The 16855-nt window shown below is 38.1% G+C and overlaps 1 protein-coding gene across 8 annotated transcripts in view; it reads right to left on the bottom strand.

Annotated features, from left to right (window-relative positions):
• The window catches only part of UTRN (utrophin), a 388166-nt gene that overhangs the window by 84977 nt on the left and 286334 nt on the right, over positions 1-16855 (bottom strand). For all 8 annotated transcript variants that reach the window (XM_087773985.1, XM_087773987.1, XM_087773986.1 and 5 more), the window contains 2 exons: positions 12779-12908; positions 925-1193 (listed from right to left, as the gene is read on the bottom strand). In XM_087773985.1, coding sequence (XP_087630111.1) covers positions 925-1193; positions 12779-12908 — 399 coding nt within the window. The remainder of the gene's footprint in view (positions 1-924; positions 1194-12778; positions 12909-16855) is intronic.

Below are 16855 nucleotides of genomic sequence, written 5' to 3'. Positions count from 1 at the left end.
CATGTGCACACCCACATGTTCTCCTGGAATCCCTTATATTCAGGCATTCCCCCAAGCACTGTGCTGTTTCCAGTCAGCTTTCCTGGACAATGTTAGTTATCAGAACATAATCCTTCTTTGGGGAGCTCTGCATTACTCCCCAACCCATGCAGCTAAGCAGGAGATGACTACTACCCATCATGAGCAGCCATGCCTTGGGGTACTGAGCCCTGCCTGGGTGACCCGGAACCCTGGCTGCAAGAACTCGTATACCCACGAGAACATTATACAGTAGTATGTATTCTTCGCTTTGAAGTAATCCTGAAGAGAAGCCAGGCTAAAGTGAAAGGAAATAGAAATTTTCACTCATACAAGCTAAAACAGACAATAGACGTGTGAAGTTTGTGAAAGTTAAGGAATAGAAATTAAAACTATGTATATACTTCTGTATGACTGAAAGAGCTCTAAATGTTTTTCTAAAAAGAAAGCGATACATGATAGTCAAAACAGATCTGACAGCTCACCACTACAAAAAGGAGGGGAGCCTACTGTCAACTGTTGGGATGGTAACTGACTCAGCTCACTCATACTCCAGTGCCTAGGCAAAGCTCCAAACAGACCTGTGGCCTAACTACAAATTAGACGGTATTTCTAGAGGGAGAATATTTATATTCTAGAACACAATGTTTTTCATTTAATGATTATTATGTTCTGTACACATCTGTAGCTTGCTGATCGTATGTGCTTAGGCAATCACAGCTGACACAGCGAATGTGGCACAGTACTGAACTTGGAGACCTCAGATCTAGTCTTTAAAGAGCACTTTCAACTGTACATGACAATTTAAGTATATAGTGTATATGTATCTAACATGACTAGGGGTAGAAGAATGGAGGGGTCTGACTCTCACACAGGTTAAATATTTTCCAGGAGTTCCACACTTACTGTGGTTTTCTCAATGTGATCTGGTAATGAATCTATGAGCAAGTCTCCCACAGGTTTCCAGCCATTCCTCACGTTTTCAGCCTCCTTCAAGTCAGCATCAAGGTCATCCATGGCACACTGCAAGTCTTTCAGTTTTTCTAATGCTTTGTCCACTTGCTTCTGCCAAATACTGGCACTGGCATTTAGGTTTTCCCATTTCTCTTTTACCTCTGATGACTGCTTACGCATAGCTTTGGCAATCCTCATGGCTTTCTCCTCAGGGGTCAATTCTGCAGTGGGAAAGAAAAGTTACACTGTTTATTTTTGCTCTTATTCATGTCTAGTTAGACAGTGTTCCTGAGGTTCACGCTCAAGACAGTAAGTCCAGAGTCAACTGATAATTTGCTTCAGCGGGTACAAGGTAGAAGACAGTCCACCTTGCCATAAGTGAAATAAACCTTAATCACTCCTGATGACAAAATAAAGCTCAATTAGAAGACAGGAAACTATTCCTGACTTCCATGTATTATAGTATCCGCAAAGCAAAGGCAGCTTACTGCTGATTTGTTATTTTTGGAGGCCCAGGGGGAGGAAATAAAAGATCATTCTTCCCTACTCAAAACTGCAATAGGGAATCTGGGGACCATTTCATGTAGAAAGAACAAGAACAGTGCTTTGTTCCTGGATCACTTACCACCACCTTTCACCCTACCCCCAGGCTGTCTCTTCTCCTCCTATTCGCTACCAAAAGCCAAGAGGTACAAAGTACCATGTGGTGAGCGTTTCTGCAGCTCTACATCCATTTTTCTGTGTTAATACCAAAGTCCTAAAAGGCTGTTTCAAATATGTTTTGCAAATCCAGAAGTGTTCAATGAACCTGTTGACTGAAAAAGAGCTAAGCTTACGATGAACTATTTCTCACAAATGTCAGGCTTACATGTCTAAATTCCATGCAACCCAGCAACCATAAAAATCCCATTCATGTTAGCAAAGACCAGCTGCCACTGAATAAGCAAAGCCAAAGTGGGCTCGCACAAAACCTCAGGACATAGTCACAGATGATGATACTGATTATTTCAGTAAATTGCTTATATTTAAATCCCCAGTCCCTGGTAAGTGTGCAAGACATCGTACAGAACTCCGCACCATAGACATGCCTCAGCCCTCTTTGAAGACAAGAGCTGAGTCAGCTGGTGGCTTATCTCTTCTCCACAACAGATGATTTCTGCAAACCAGTCAGGTGGTCTTTCAATAAGAGAACACGCTGCCTTTCCTGGGTCTTCAATTTGAGACTGAGCAAGAGCCAGACAGTCAGAAAGCTAAAAAGAAAACCCTAAGACATCCCCAGCAGGTCCTGCTGTCTGCTGCTCAGAGGGGCCTTGCTGAAAAAAGTGACGGGTAGCTTCCTTCACTAGGGAAGAGTTGCTTCAGTAATGACAAACAAACAAAGCCAGTCTCAGAGGATTGCCCTTCTACATAACAACCTTGCGGTTTCTGCAGGCAGAGAAGCAAGCAGAGGAAATTTGATAAAATGCAGAAACCAGAGAACAAAAGAAGGGGAGAGAAGTGGCATGCAGCAAAACTAAGCCAACTGGCCTCTTATTCACTCCTAGATAAAACCTTTGGAAAAGGTTTATCAGAGTATTCTGGTGATTAAAATTCAAGTATTGTCTATGAAGAAATTATACACAATCGTGCAAAGATGAAAGCACCATTTTTGTCAGAAGTCAAACGAGACACACAATCTTCCATTTAGTGACACACTATCTTTAAAATCATTTTAACTGTCTAAGCTTGGAGTTGTGAACCTGGGTGAGGAGGGTGAGAAGGGAATATACAAAAAAACGGGGAGGGAAGCTTTTTGCTTTTCAAAGGCTAGATGAATGTCAAAGTAAATGCACTGCTATGGTTGCAAAAGTTCTCTTACTATGCCTCTGGTGATGCAACTATTGTTTGATAGCAGCCAACACAGGAAAGCACACTGCAAGTAATTAATACAAAATAAATCACTAGAATACATTCAATTTGTTGCTGAGAAAGGAAGGCACATTTTTCCCAGATGTAAAAGTAACAGGGAGTTGTTTGGATCAAAACCAGAGTTTCTGCTCACCAATTCCACATATTTGTTTATTAAAGTTTTTTCAAATCTTGTTAGCCCATGTTAGTCTTGATACATGCTAGACTACAAATACCAGAAGGGCATGTACGGGGGAGAGAATGTTGCCAAATGACTGAGTGTTGCCCAAAAGCACAAGGCAACTTGCTAAGATGTGGTTACGTAGGAGAAAAAAGTACCACCAACAGTAACCAAAGGAGAGTGGGAGGCAAAGACAGTTAAAAAGAGCCAACATCACCAAGGGAAGGGAGACAAATACCTAGGCTGTAGGTCGCAGAGCATGTTTTGACTTCTAGAATTAGAAAAGCTCTTTTAAAAAAACAGCGAGCCATTTGAAGAAAGGGTGGAGCTGAGAGGGACGAAAGAAATTCTGAGCTTACCAATATATTTCAGTGACTTGCTGGGTGTCACAAGCTATCACACGAGAGCACTGCTCATGTGCACGCTGCCTGCAAAGGCAGAGGCTAGCCAGGCTTAGGGATACCGCAATGGTAAGAGGGTATTTGAGAAGAGGAATCTGGGGGGGAACAGTTGTGACAAAACCTGCAATGTTTAACTAGATGTGAAGGGATATAAATTATGTACGTAGCTCTGGGATATAGAGACCTGGCAGTAACCCACAATTTGCAATACTGACAGACCAGAATAAAGATGAAGACCAAAGACAGGCTGTGATAGATTGTACCTTGTCTCTGGAATTCCAGCAATTTACAGTAGAATAAACTACATCACAGGACAACACAGTTCTGGGATGATCTTTACTCCCAGCTTTGCAACAGATTTTAGAAAAAGGACAAGAAATAAAGCTTAAGTTCTAAGCAAAAAACCCTTTCAGATAAAAACTATTGTTTTAAACAAAAACCAACAGCTATAAATTGCTTATGTAAAGATATCAAAGAACTTGTTACTGGAAGTAATTTTGGAATTATTCACCATTAAGAATAATAATATACCATTGATGAATGAATGAGAATCCACTACAGTCCAGTGACAAAGGAACTGTGAACAATCTACAAGCCAAGCTAAATTGCAGCATGCAGAAAAGTTGCACCTAGTGGCAGAGTTCAGTATCATACGATACCTCACAGGTTGAGGTATCCTGTGATATCCTATGTTACAACTGTAGGTTGAGGACAATCAGGCCTCAGGAGTAAAAGCTGCAGGACTTTAAATGAGGATTAAGGGAGAACCTAGAGTTGGAACACTTTACACAAGGAAAGGGAATACTGAGTTTTGTTGAAAGGGGACAGAGAACTGCAGACCCAATGGAGGAAGCCTCCTTTGTTGGCATCTTGAACATGTGAATATAGGGAATATTATACCCAGAAACTGGACGAAGTAGAAGTTACATATATGCAAAGCTGCAATCTGCCAGTTTTATCCAACATCGTGTGCTTGCATCATCCTTTACCTTTTATCAGAGCCCAAACCTACCAATTCTGCACAAAAGAGTAGAAAGTTGGAAGGCCTTAATAGTTCCAAACTAGATTATTAGCAGGCCATTTAAAATGATCAGTCACTTGACAAAGAACATGCTGAAAGCATTAGTAAGAGTTCAAAATCGTGCAAAACTTTTTGGTTGTCCATAAAGGTACTGACACAACAGATTCAATGAGTATTTCTCGCTCCAGTAGAAGCAATAAGGAGAAAAGTGTCTGTAGCAATAAATGGGAATAAAAGAGGGGAACAGCCACCTGACTTTGTCTGGGCAGCTAAAACAAGGCAGCTTTACTCATGACAGATAGTCACATATTTGGGGAGGGGAAAAAAAATTGCAGATTGACTGGGGTGATACAAGTATCCCAACAGAACTGAAAACCAAACATCTTTTAAGACCATTTGTCAAATCAGTGTCATTGTGCAAGGGTACCTGCCTCATATTTTATTTGAAAAATATTAATTCATTGCAAGACTGCTTTATTTTACAAAAGCCTTGGAAGTGCTTGTAAACTTGCCCTAAAAAAGACATTTACTAGGGAAATAAAGCAAAACACACATTTTTGAGCTATAAAACCATTCAGCATCTATTCATTTAAGAGAGAACTACATCTTGTATAACTTCATGTTTTCCATCATGAAATCCCCACTTATAAGCAATGCGTTACTTTTTTTCAAGCAGATAACACATTGTCCAAGATACTGGTTGCGTAGCATAGAATTGTAAACCTCAAAAAAAAATGTCTTGACAGTGAGAACTTTTATCAGTTTGGAATTCTTCTCACCAGTCTGTCATTACGCACACTGGCAGACAGAGTTCCTTTTCGCTGTGAAAAAACGTTACACAATGGTTGTTGCTTTTTTGTCCTCACTTAATATAAAGTCTTCTCAGTGATCAGCTTTTTATCTCTCTTCCCCCGTGCCCCCCCCCCCCCCCCGCCTTTTTTATGTAATGGTACTTATTACATTATCTCCACTTCAGCAGCTGCTCAGAAAGTAAGAAAAGTCTAGATTCACTGGATCATCTGTTTACCAGAGGGGAAATATATTAACTGACCTTGCAGTCAGGGAGAAAGAGCAGAAAAAAAAGTCTGCTTCTGTAGTGGAAAAAACTTGCTTTTAATACGAATTTTTTGTCACAAAGCAATGAAAGCACCAACAGCTTTTCTGTGTCTCTAGCAGAGACAGAGTGCCATGGAAGGAAAACTTTCAAGACTGAACTTTACAGCATCTAGCTTCCTTACATGCTTACATATATGGAGAATACTGACCCAAGAAAGTTATCAGTGAAGAAAATTCTTAAGAATTTATTTTAGATCTCTCAAACTATTCCTGGCTCTAGCAGTTTTGATTCTAAGCAACTTTGCTTGATCCTCATTATGTGGACTTGAACTAGTGATCTCTTTCCATCTTGCCACGATTACATTTATTTCCTTTCACTTTTGCCCTATTCCTAATAAAATATACTAGAACTGGAGCTGACTTCATGCTATTATGTCAAACATTGTCTCTTCCTTGGTTCAATCAACCTTTGCAGCAAAAAACAACGGCTGACACAGCACTGTAATCATTAAGAACACTTTCAGAGCATTTGAACAGACACAATGGCACACTGTCAAACTCCTAAGCAGAAGAACCAAAAGCAGTGCTATTGTTGCATGATGAAATCTTTAGCATCGCTCCAGCGAAAGCATTATCTGGGTGTCTAACAATCTGGAAAGAAAACTTAGTTCTGATGGGATGGGAATAGGAAGTTTAAAGAATAAGCAGCAACTGGTTAATGTGGAAATGTAGCACTTAGTCAGACTTCAAGCACAACCCAGTATGTCACCTTTTTCTCCTATTCAAATATCTATTGCATATGTAGTTAAAACAAAGAAAAAGCACCGTCATTTTCATCTTAGCCCATTTAGGTTTTCTTCTATCAGAACTGAAAATTCTTCAAACCAAAGAAATATAATTAAATAAAGAGTGAATAAAGAAAGTCTCTGCAGGATAAAAGACAAATTACCTTTGGTCTGCAGAAGACAGAATTGCAAAAGCAGAGAAAATGAAAGCTGTTAACCTCATGTATGATGAGCACTTCTGGAAAGCGCCCAGAGCATGGTCTCAAGATAAAGACAAATGAGAACAATGCTAGCAAATATACATATCCTTTAATAATGGTTGGTGATATTTCCCAGTGGGTGCTGGTGTGGAAGACACAGAAGGATGAAACAAAGAGAAAATAGCTTCTTGTTAAAAGAGATAATTAAGTCGTCCCATAGCATCTATCTCCAGAAAACTAAAGAAGATTACAGCAATCCTGAGAACCATGCATTTATCCAGCATAACCAGTGTAATTTGCCAATATAATCAAAACATATATAATACTTTTCATGAAAAACAAGCCACCATTTTGTAATAAATGGTGTGATCCAAAGCAAGTTCACAATACTTTTGCACAGTGGAAGCCCAAAGTTTGTGTTGCTCCAGGAACATAAACCAGGTATGAATTCAATTTTAGCATGCTCTTGCCACAAACCCAGAAAAATCCAAATATAACGGTACTGTTATAGCATCACCAAGCTACTATGTCTTCTTCCAACTCCTACTGAAGGGAGAGTACTAATGGAGAAAAGGCTATCACCACTGTATCCCAGTTACCCTAGGTAAGCAAGGAATTAATCCTATATTTCTTCCCAAAGCACTGCATCTCCAGATTTTAACAGGCCTTTTATTTCTTTCAAAGATCAATAAAGATTTTTCTCTGGCACAGCACACACGACAGGTAGCTTCTCAGCAAGGCTGCAGGAGACAGATATTCATCGCCTAACAGCATTTCAAAACAAAGCAAAGGCATCTATTTTATTCCAAAACAATACAAAACCAGAAAATAAAGACAAGTCAGGCAGCACAAAAGATAGGCTCCCTGACTTGATGGTGTCCTATAAGGACACAGGACTTTAAAACCTCCATGTTCTGAACTTTTTTGAACCTTCTAGTCAAGTTTCCTCAGCCTGTTTTCTCCTCTATACACTTTTTGTTTAATATTCTGTAATTTCCAATTTGCTTTCTTGAGGCTCATTTACAATGTTTTTGAGCTATGTTTGCTCCAGAGTGTAAGAAAGGAGTTTTGTTTCAAACAAGGTCCTAACCTTTGACATCCATCAGTCATCAGCATTGCTTGTAGTGCAACTGAGAATTCTCTTGCAGGCAAAGCTTTACTGGTTTCTAGAGTCTTTAAAACAAGGCAACAGTTAAACGTTAAGAACATGGCTTCCACCTGGGAAGCGTCCTGTGTTTCAGCTAAAACCGGGCCATAACAGAGCATACAGGTCAAGAATGACTATAACTCTGCTTATATCCTGAGGTTCTCATGCTTAAAAAAACCCACAATAATAAAATTAACCATTATGGCCTCAGGCTAGCCTGTTTCCAATACTCAGCTGTTTAAAATTCAGGCTTAAAACTCCTCAAAGTTTGCACTCCACACCACTCAGCAAATGGAAACAACTCCCTTGAGCTTTACTAATATGACTCCAAGCAGGCAACCACGTAGACTCGACAGGAAGAAATTCAAGGCTCTACCCAGGTGGACTAAACTTGTAGGGTGACTAAGAGATCTATTTGAAAAGGAGCGAGATACTTAGTTTGAGATTCTCTCATGGGTAACTGCACATTTCTCTAATCTTATGAAGAAACTCTCCAAAGTCACAAGTAAATGAGCTCCAACTAAAACAGAGGCAGCAATGTTCAAAATAACGTAAGCAGTTTCTGGGCATGATTCCACTGACCTCCAGTGGGCCATACCCTCTTCATGCTCCTAAGCACTTCTAATTTTCACACCCAAGGCTCCACACTCAGCCCAGCTGCATAGCAGGGAACAAAAAACTACTCCATTGGTGTGTGATAGCTAGTGGACAGGCACAAGTGGTTGGGAATAGAAATGCTGCCTGCTATTTATTAGAAACCAGTAAATTGCCTATTTCCAGTGAGACCTTCCTTGCTAAGAGGAAAAATTATGGCAGAGAACTTATCTGAATGTGTTCAGTGTTAGGAAGCAAAGAAGTTCGACTTTTATGTCTGAAACAGGTGAATATGTTGTTTTTCTACAAGTTTACATAAAGTATATGCATGTAATTCACTGATACCTACTGATATATTTTTCTTATAACACAGATGAGATTTATGGGGTTTCCTACACTTTCAATTAAGAGGAGATAACAGATGGTAAATATTTAAATTTTAAATGATGTGTTTATCACAACAATCTTTGCTACCAAATAACAGCTTTCAAAGCTAGGAATCTGATTGCTGTAAGAAAACTAGAAGCTACTGAAGTAGTTCGCCAACACTGCAGGCTCCTGGAAACATTCACTATTGCAGTGAGAATCAGTGTAGTGGCCTGTGGTAATTTGCTAGGATGTTAGTTTATGTTATCTTTTAAAAAAAAAAAATTATCTCCACTCCCTCACTGCATCAGTGGAATTTTAAGGACAGAATTTCAGCAAAGCCGTATCATCAGTTCATAGAACCCTGGGGACAGAAAATATTATTTCTGCTTTCCTTTGTGTTTCCCGTGGCCTGTAACCTTATTAACAGTACAGAGATCTAAGGAGCTAACTGTAACTATGCCATAGAGAATTATAATTAACATTTTTAGATCTAAGTTTTCTCCTATAACATGGACAAGTGACAACAAAGCTAAAAATATGAGCACTTCCAATTTCCTTATCCTGATCATCTATAAAATTCAGCAGCTGGCCTGCTCATTTATCAATCGGCTCCATGCAGATGCTGAAGCAGCTCAAAGGCAAGACGAATGAGAAGCTTGCTTTTTTTGTGATGGGACCTCCCTATGGAAACATGGCAAAACAAAGTCAGAAGAAAAGACAGATGGGAGATAAAATTAACCTAGAAGGAAGTGTCGTGGAAGCTGAAGAACTGTGTTTGCATGTGCCAGTTACTACATGGTACAGTAGAAGGCCAACATAGGAAGCATAAGGCCAACATGGGAAAGAAGAAACCAAGGCTCGCTCATAACCTGATTTTACATTCTTGTGACATATTTGACATTAACAAGAACACCATAGACAATAATGGGTTATCATAAGGCATCCTACAACAAATATTCTCTTTGGATGGAACAATGAATGTATGTATGCACAGGTTCTTAAAATAGGTCTCGCTCAGTCAAGTTCAAAACTGATTCTTATCAGTTTTCTTCTAAATCTCTCTCATTCCCTGTCCTTGCAACAATGCCCTCCCTGGTTGAAGAAAATAGAAAAATAGAAAGCAATTTTACAACCTTCATCCTCTTTGGGTTAGCTAACCTTCCCCCCTCTAAGCACCCCTGCCATTACACAAGGTAAGAACTAACCTCAAGAAACAGTGATTTTCCAATTAATGTGATTATGATTTTAAAAAAGCAAAAAACAGTTTTGCTATTTGTATTAGAGAAGCAGCCAAAAACATGTTCAAATCATGACCGTACAGTGCTGTGCACTGCTCATCAATATTTTTTTAAAGACATTGTCAGCTTACAATCCAAAACCAGACTCCTTCCCCTTTAGCAACATGAAATGTACTTCACTGAAGTTAATGAGTTAATTTTCATTTACTGCAGAGAACACCAGTGATTGAGAAGCTGACAGAAAATAAAAAAAAAAAAAAAAATTTAAACACAAACATAAGCCTGCACCCACAGCCATCACTGAAAATGGGTAATCAGAAGAAAAATTGTGTGTGTCTGGATGTCTTCAAATCCAGAGATGCAGCTTTCTGGAGATCAATGGCACTACTTGTCAGAAAAAATTTACTAGACTCAGTCCTGGGTGAAATTTAACAGCTTATGATATAATAAGAGATCAGAGCAGATGATTCAAAGACAGCTTTTGGCCTGAAAGTCTATTAATCTACAGAAAGCACAACACCGCTCTGTGCGGGGTGCAGGTGCCCACTGCTGGCAGCGGGGGCTGCACGGGGGCCTCTGTGAGAAGATGCCGGGGCCGCCCCGTGCCGGGGACAGTCGGCTCTGGAAGACTCACCACAGGGCACAGCTGAGGCCCTCAGCCACGCTGGTGGCACCTCAGGGAAAGTGTCTTTAAGAAATAGCAGAAAACACCAGAGAGGGAACACCAAGGTCAGAGCAGGAGGAGCAGCTCCCATGGCAGGGTAGATACTCCCCATGGAGAGGCCACGCTGCGGCAGAGGAAAGATGTGAGAAGAAAGGGGCGGCAGAGAGAAACTGCTAGGCTGACCGTGGACCCATCACCTTCCCACCCTCTCACACCACTTGTTGCCCTGTTGAAGAGGCTGAGCGCAACCTGCAGTCATAACAAGGGGGGAAGGAGACAGGAATGGAGTCAACTTGAGCCTGAGAAAGGAAAGCTGTGGTTTTAATGTTTCTCTTTTTGTTTCCCGCTACCAAATCAGCAATTAAATATTTATTAAATGACAATAAATAGTTTATTTTCCCCAAACTAAATCTGTTTGGTCGATAACAGTAGTTTGTAAGGGATCTGCATCTGTCCCCATCTTGACCCATGAGCTTTCTCATACCTGTTCTTCCTATCTTCTGCCTCCACCCCATTGAGGTGGAGGAAGTGAGGGAGCGGATGGCTGGGAGTTTGGCTGATAGCCAAGACTAACCCACCACGTGCTCAAAAAAAGAAAGTCTATGGAACTACTGAGTGTGAAGAAGGAAGAGGAAAATAAGTTCAATGCACATCTGTGAAGCTTCCCAGTCTGAGCACATTTGATCAGTTTTCAAATATGATGACTAGACAAGAGACACTCATACATCACTTGCAGACCATCTGCCTGGCCATTATTGTCATGCGGTTTACCATGGTCATCAAACTCCCTGCTATTCTGTTATCACTGCCATCTGTATAGCACAATATAATAATAATAATAATAGATTGCATAAAAAGAATTTATGATGCAGCTCATCATCTAAAGTTTGCTCTTGCACTTTCAGTCAACACTAGATCATTGATATTAACCCCTGCTAGAAAATGAACATTTTACACTGGTAACATTTTATGCATTGGCATCATTTGTGTGGTTCTATGGCTTTTGAGGGGAGAGTCTGTGACTTCAAACTTTTGTGTGAAAGAAGCAGCAAATATAAAGCAAGAATTCCTTATTTTTCAACTGCAAGCTTGCTTGTGATTTAGACCGACTAAAACATTAGAGATGCAATATATCAAATAAGTTTGAGACTAAAGACAAACAGAATGTTTTCATGAGTCAAGAGTTCAAAAAGGAAGTGGTAAGATACATTACAGCAGCTAAGGTACCAGAACTAATCACAGGAAAAAATGGTTCATTGGTTTTAATCACCAGCTATTCAAACTTTATCACAAAGTTGAATCAGGGAATAAGAAACCTCATAAAAATTTGCACGGAAATAACACAAAGTATGGATGCAGGAAAGATTAGTTGTTTCCATTGAACAAACTTTAAAAGTTTGCTATGGAGATGTATAGGAAGATGTATAGGAAGAAAAAACTAACTCCTAATACAAGCAGCTATACTGTAATTTTGTAAATTATACAGAACAGTAAATTATTCACATCTTAGAGCAACTGATATTACTGAAAAGTACATTACTACCTTTTCCAAAAACAATTCTTATGTAATTAAAAGAAGACTTCATAATGTTGTAGCTCATATCAGAAACATAATTCGACGATTTAATTACACAGATATTTGGTGTATTTTTCTATTTTGTGGTTATGGGGGGTGGGGTGGAGGAAAATTTTTACCTCCTTGTTGGTCTTTAATACAGAGAAGTATCTCAACAAGTACTATGTAAATATCATTTCTAGAATAGCTGTGGTTTATTCCTTAGTAATAATTCATCTAGTGTTGAAATCTTTAAGATTCTGTAATGACTGCCTTCCTAAAGCTGATTTCTTTTACTTCTAATGAGATACACCACTGAATACATTTATTTCTATTTGTGGAGTAAAACTTTGTAATAATGACATATATGCATTTGAACATGTATCCTTGAACTACTATTCGGACTACATTTAAGGTGCATATGTTATCATGTTAAGAAAAAAAAGAAAAGAACTGATGACTTAAGCATTCTGAATCAAAAACTGGAAAAGGAAATAGAGATTTTTCTACTTCTTCCATTAAAACGTGAGTACTTACAAAGCTGCGTAGTAATACTTTGAGGATAAATCATTGAAATAAAAGCAATCCGGATGTGGTTTGGAAAATAATAGAGTCTAACCAAGGAATTGGGATATAAAATACGTACTAGAGACATGTAAGTCCTTTTCCTTTCCTTTTAACCATTCCTGGAAGAGAGTATTTTCTGACCTGTTTTCGAATGCAAGCTCCTTCTTGGTTCCTCAGGCCCCTCAATTGGTTGGTCAGCAAGGAAAACTCGTGCCTGGTCCACAGCATTGAGAATGGTTTGCTCTTTATCCTTCAGTTCACGCCTCAGTGCCTTTTGGGAAGGGAAAGAACAACGCCATTTGTAACTTGATCTTGTGAACAACAGATACTATACCATTTTCTGTTTTCACCTTTCTGACCAGGCCTGTCTGGTGAGTAAGTAATAGCCAACATGTCACTCAGACTGCAAGATAAAAATGTAAATTTTACAAAACAGAAATGGCAAGAAATTAATTAAGGCTAGAAGGGTATTTTTTTTTATAGAATTGACTTGAAGAATTGAACACAAGACAGACAATGATGGTAGGTTTTAAAAACACTCACCTCACAGAAACTGATACTACTACATTTAACTTCCAAAAAATAAAAAAACAGTAAACTTAAAGGGTTTATTGCTATTAACAGGATTGCTAATATATAGTAGATTACTACAACAGGCTATTTTTTCTTTTTTGGGAGCTGGAATAACAGAAAATTGCATCTACTGAAACTTCAGAAGATAATTTCACAACTGCTAAAAAGAATTGCAAAAGTACTTTACATTCCTTAGAAAACTGTACCTCTTATTTGTGTCTCCTATTTATTAATATTTTTAAAACTTTAAAAAGACATGTAACCAGAACTTTTATGATGAGAATACATTCTGAAAAAACATCCTTCAAATTAGCCAAAAATATTTTGAGCCTTATTATGCAGAAACAATTGAGCTTTATATACAGAAAAATAAATCAATTTTTTTTATGATGTTTTCATGCTAATGGAAATGAATTTCAGGATATTTTGTTCTCCAGTAGTTATGACTTTTTAAAAAAGGTTAATTGTAACCACCCTTTTTTAAAAAAAGGCATTCATAAGTAGGCAGCTGTAATTTTTCTCAGAAAGCATTTTCTTCCATTCAATTTTTTAAGTATAAATCTGTCCCACCTAGAAGGAAACTGCTGTGCATGTTTTATTTGTATTACTTTCTACCAATAGAAACACAAAAGAAGATACTTTAAACATTATTAAAATGCCATGCTTAATTTTTCCAATATATTTTTTAGCTCTAATTACAAAATCAAGGCTTGTTTTGCTGACACAATCTGCTCGGGCCCCATTCCAGCTCAAGAAAAGCAGTTAAGCAGTGTTCACAACATTACATAACAAAACAAGTGCTTCCCACTGCAGAAAATAGTGAAAAACAGTTACTACGAAAGTCTCACAAATGCTACCTTATCCTTCTCATCAGTAAGTCTCTTGATGCCACAAACAGAAAAAACACCTACCTCTTGACCTTAGCTTAGCAGGAGGCAAGATGTTACTTTTCCCTCCTTCTCCCCTACTTTATTCCTTTATTCTCCTCATCTTCCCAAATCCTTCTATTCCTTCTCACTCTACTTCTGCTCCGAATTAAATAAAAAAACCCCAAAACCCAACAAAAACTAATCACTGAAAATATGCTAATCTCCATTACATTTAGGAACTTGCATTTCACAGACCTATCTTCAGTAACCATTAACTATTGTCTTTATACAAAAAACTCTTCAGAACAGTGTTACCTCTACATGCTTTTGTATAGCAACAATAACAGTAAGACGAATAAGTCCTAGCCTTTGCAGGACTCAGTATATACTATTTAATAAGAAACAAAAATTGTAACTTAAAAATCAAGCCCTACTTTGTAAAATAAAAAAAAAAAAATTACAGAAACTGAAGTATTGCAAAAGCAAGATTCCTGAAGAACCCCTTGGAATCAGCACAGTATGTATCAATATTTTAATTTCACATAACACATTAGAATAAGACTCTTCAAAATCATCCATATTTTACAAATCATGAAAACATTCTCTACACAGGAATTTGTTTCATGAAAGAAGGAAGACAGGAAGCCATTATCACTACTGTGCAGTTAAGGCTCAAAAATTACTCAGATTTTGTCAGAAACAGAGGGTTGATTACTTTTCTTCAGTGTGAAGCAGGAAAACTTTCTAGAATTACTTTTTCTTCATCCATCCAATTTCCAAAATATTTCCAAAGCATATAAGAAAAACAAAGCTATGACAGATTTTGAGCCTACTAAGACATTTCAGCAGTTAGAAATAATCTAGAGATGGATCTCTTTTGCTGTGTCTCTCCTGTTTACCTTCACATATTGCGTTCATCAATTTCTCCTGATCACCCTCAATAAAACTTCAATCTAGTTTGACCTAAGAGACCTTGGATTTAATTCTCTGTCCCCCTCCACCATCCCTGCCACTGAAGCTGTTCAAATTGAAGTTGACAACACAAAGATTTTAAGACTTTGGCCCATCAACTCTAAGTCATCCATGGCATTCTTTGTTAACATATCGTGACAAAGAAATCTTTTAGCATGAAAGAAACCTTGCACATGAAATAATAATATTGAAATAATTTAGTAGTAAAGAAGAGTATCTTGAACTTCTTACATTATGGTTTATACATTTTTTCTTATGCCACAGATGCAAAAATAATTTTTGGAACACCCACTCAGACTTGCATAACTTTATTCCTTGTATCTTAGCAATACTCGATATACCTCCTTGTCTCTCTCTTTCTGCCAGTGAACAAGAACACCAATGAGAGTACATGATGCAAGAATAACCAAATATGTCAATAATACCCTCATGTCCTTCCAGGCAAACCTCTCTGCAACTGAACAGAAAAGAAACCCACTTATAAATCTAATCTTGAGATCATATATATCATCTGTCTTGAGTGGACTGAAGAAAGATTTCATTGGAAAAATCACACCTACAAGAACACTACAGAGTAAAAGTCATAAAAAACCCAGCAAGGAACATAAAAGCTGCAATACTGAATTTGATTACTGTATTAAAGTTTTTTATATAAAAAAAAGAAGCGCAATCATGTATTTTGGTGTTTTATCTAGTTTTGCAAAAGATGCCTCCCCAGTGGCTACTCAGAATGGATGCACCTCTTTCAGTAGAGAAGTATAGTACTGTGTCACTTCATTCACCCTTGTTTGTCATTAAGGACTAAAATAGTTAAAGCATTCATACAGCTTTGAGCATAGCACAGGTTTTGGTAGAGAGAAAATTCTTTCCCTGTAGCCAGCTATACTTTTCAGGGAGAAAATTAGGAGAAAATTAATACTACAGTTTTGGTATAGATTAAATGAATAATAAGTGAAGGTATGGCAAAAGACTTGAGAGGCATCTCAAAACCTGTCACTTAAACTGTCCACAAATAAGGTAAACACATGGATGCAAGTATTTTTTTAGTCCTGTTGGGTATGCAGATGTGAATGCGAAATGAAAACGGGAACACTGAGCACATAAATAGCGCAATTATTTTTTCCCACATGGTGCTCCTTTATAAAAGTACAATGATATTTTAAAGCTATATTGGTCATACAAAAAGTGGCTGTAAGCAGCTTTGGCAGTAATTCATATCCCCATATTTCATACTACAATTCTAAATTGTACAATTACTGTATACTTTAGGTAATGGTTTAAAACGCAAGCTTTGCTTCCTTCAGTAATCTGACAGGTATCAGATTACCAAATCCAACACCTACGCTTCCAAAAGTTTTATTGCATTTGCAAATTCGTTCTTATTTCCTACATAAACCAGGACAAGGATTTTTAAAGATTCCTGGAGAAACCAACGCTAATTTTAGACATTCTTGATTCTTACAAAAAAAGGGGAAAAAAAAAAACAAAACAACCTGGAAATGTAAAATCTGGTGTGCTGATGAAGTGTCAACACAAACAGTTTTCAGAGCTGACCTTAAATAATACCAGCCAAGAATAATTAAAAAAATCCTCCTTTGAGACTTGAAAGAATTCTTCCACTGCTAGATAGACAGGGGCTCACAAAACCACACTCTTCAAATGTTTTATGCAGCATCACACAAAGCAACAACAACGAAGAGCATCTCAGCGTTCATTTTGCAGGCATGAGGGACATCCTTCAAGTTACTTGACTATGGCAGAATAACCCAGGACCCCACTAACACAATCCTCCTCTCCGGGAAGA

Source organism: Nipponia nippon, unplaced genomic scaffold (genome assembly GCF_047370975.1).
Source record: "Nipponia nippon isolate SJK-2023a ecotype South Korea unplaced genomic scaffold, ASM4737097v1 scaffold_4, whole genome shotgun sequence".
In the NCBI taxonomy this organism is placed as follows: domain Eukaryota; kingdom Metazoa; phylum Chordata; class Aves; order Pelecaniformes; family Threskiornithidae; genus Nipponia; species Nipponia nippon.
The sequence above is the reverse complement of the archived record's forward strand: the minus strand, read 5'-3'. Positions and strand labels throughout refer to the sequence as shown.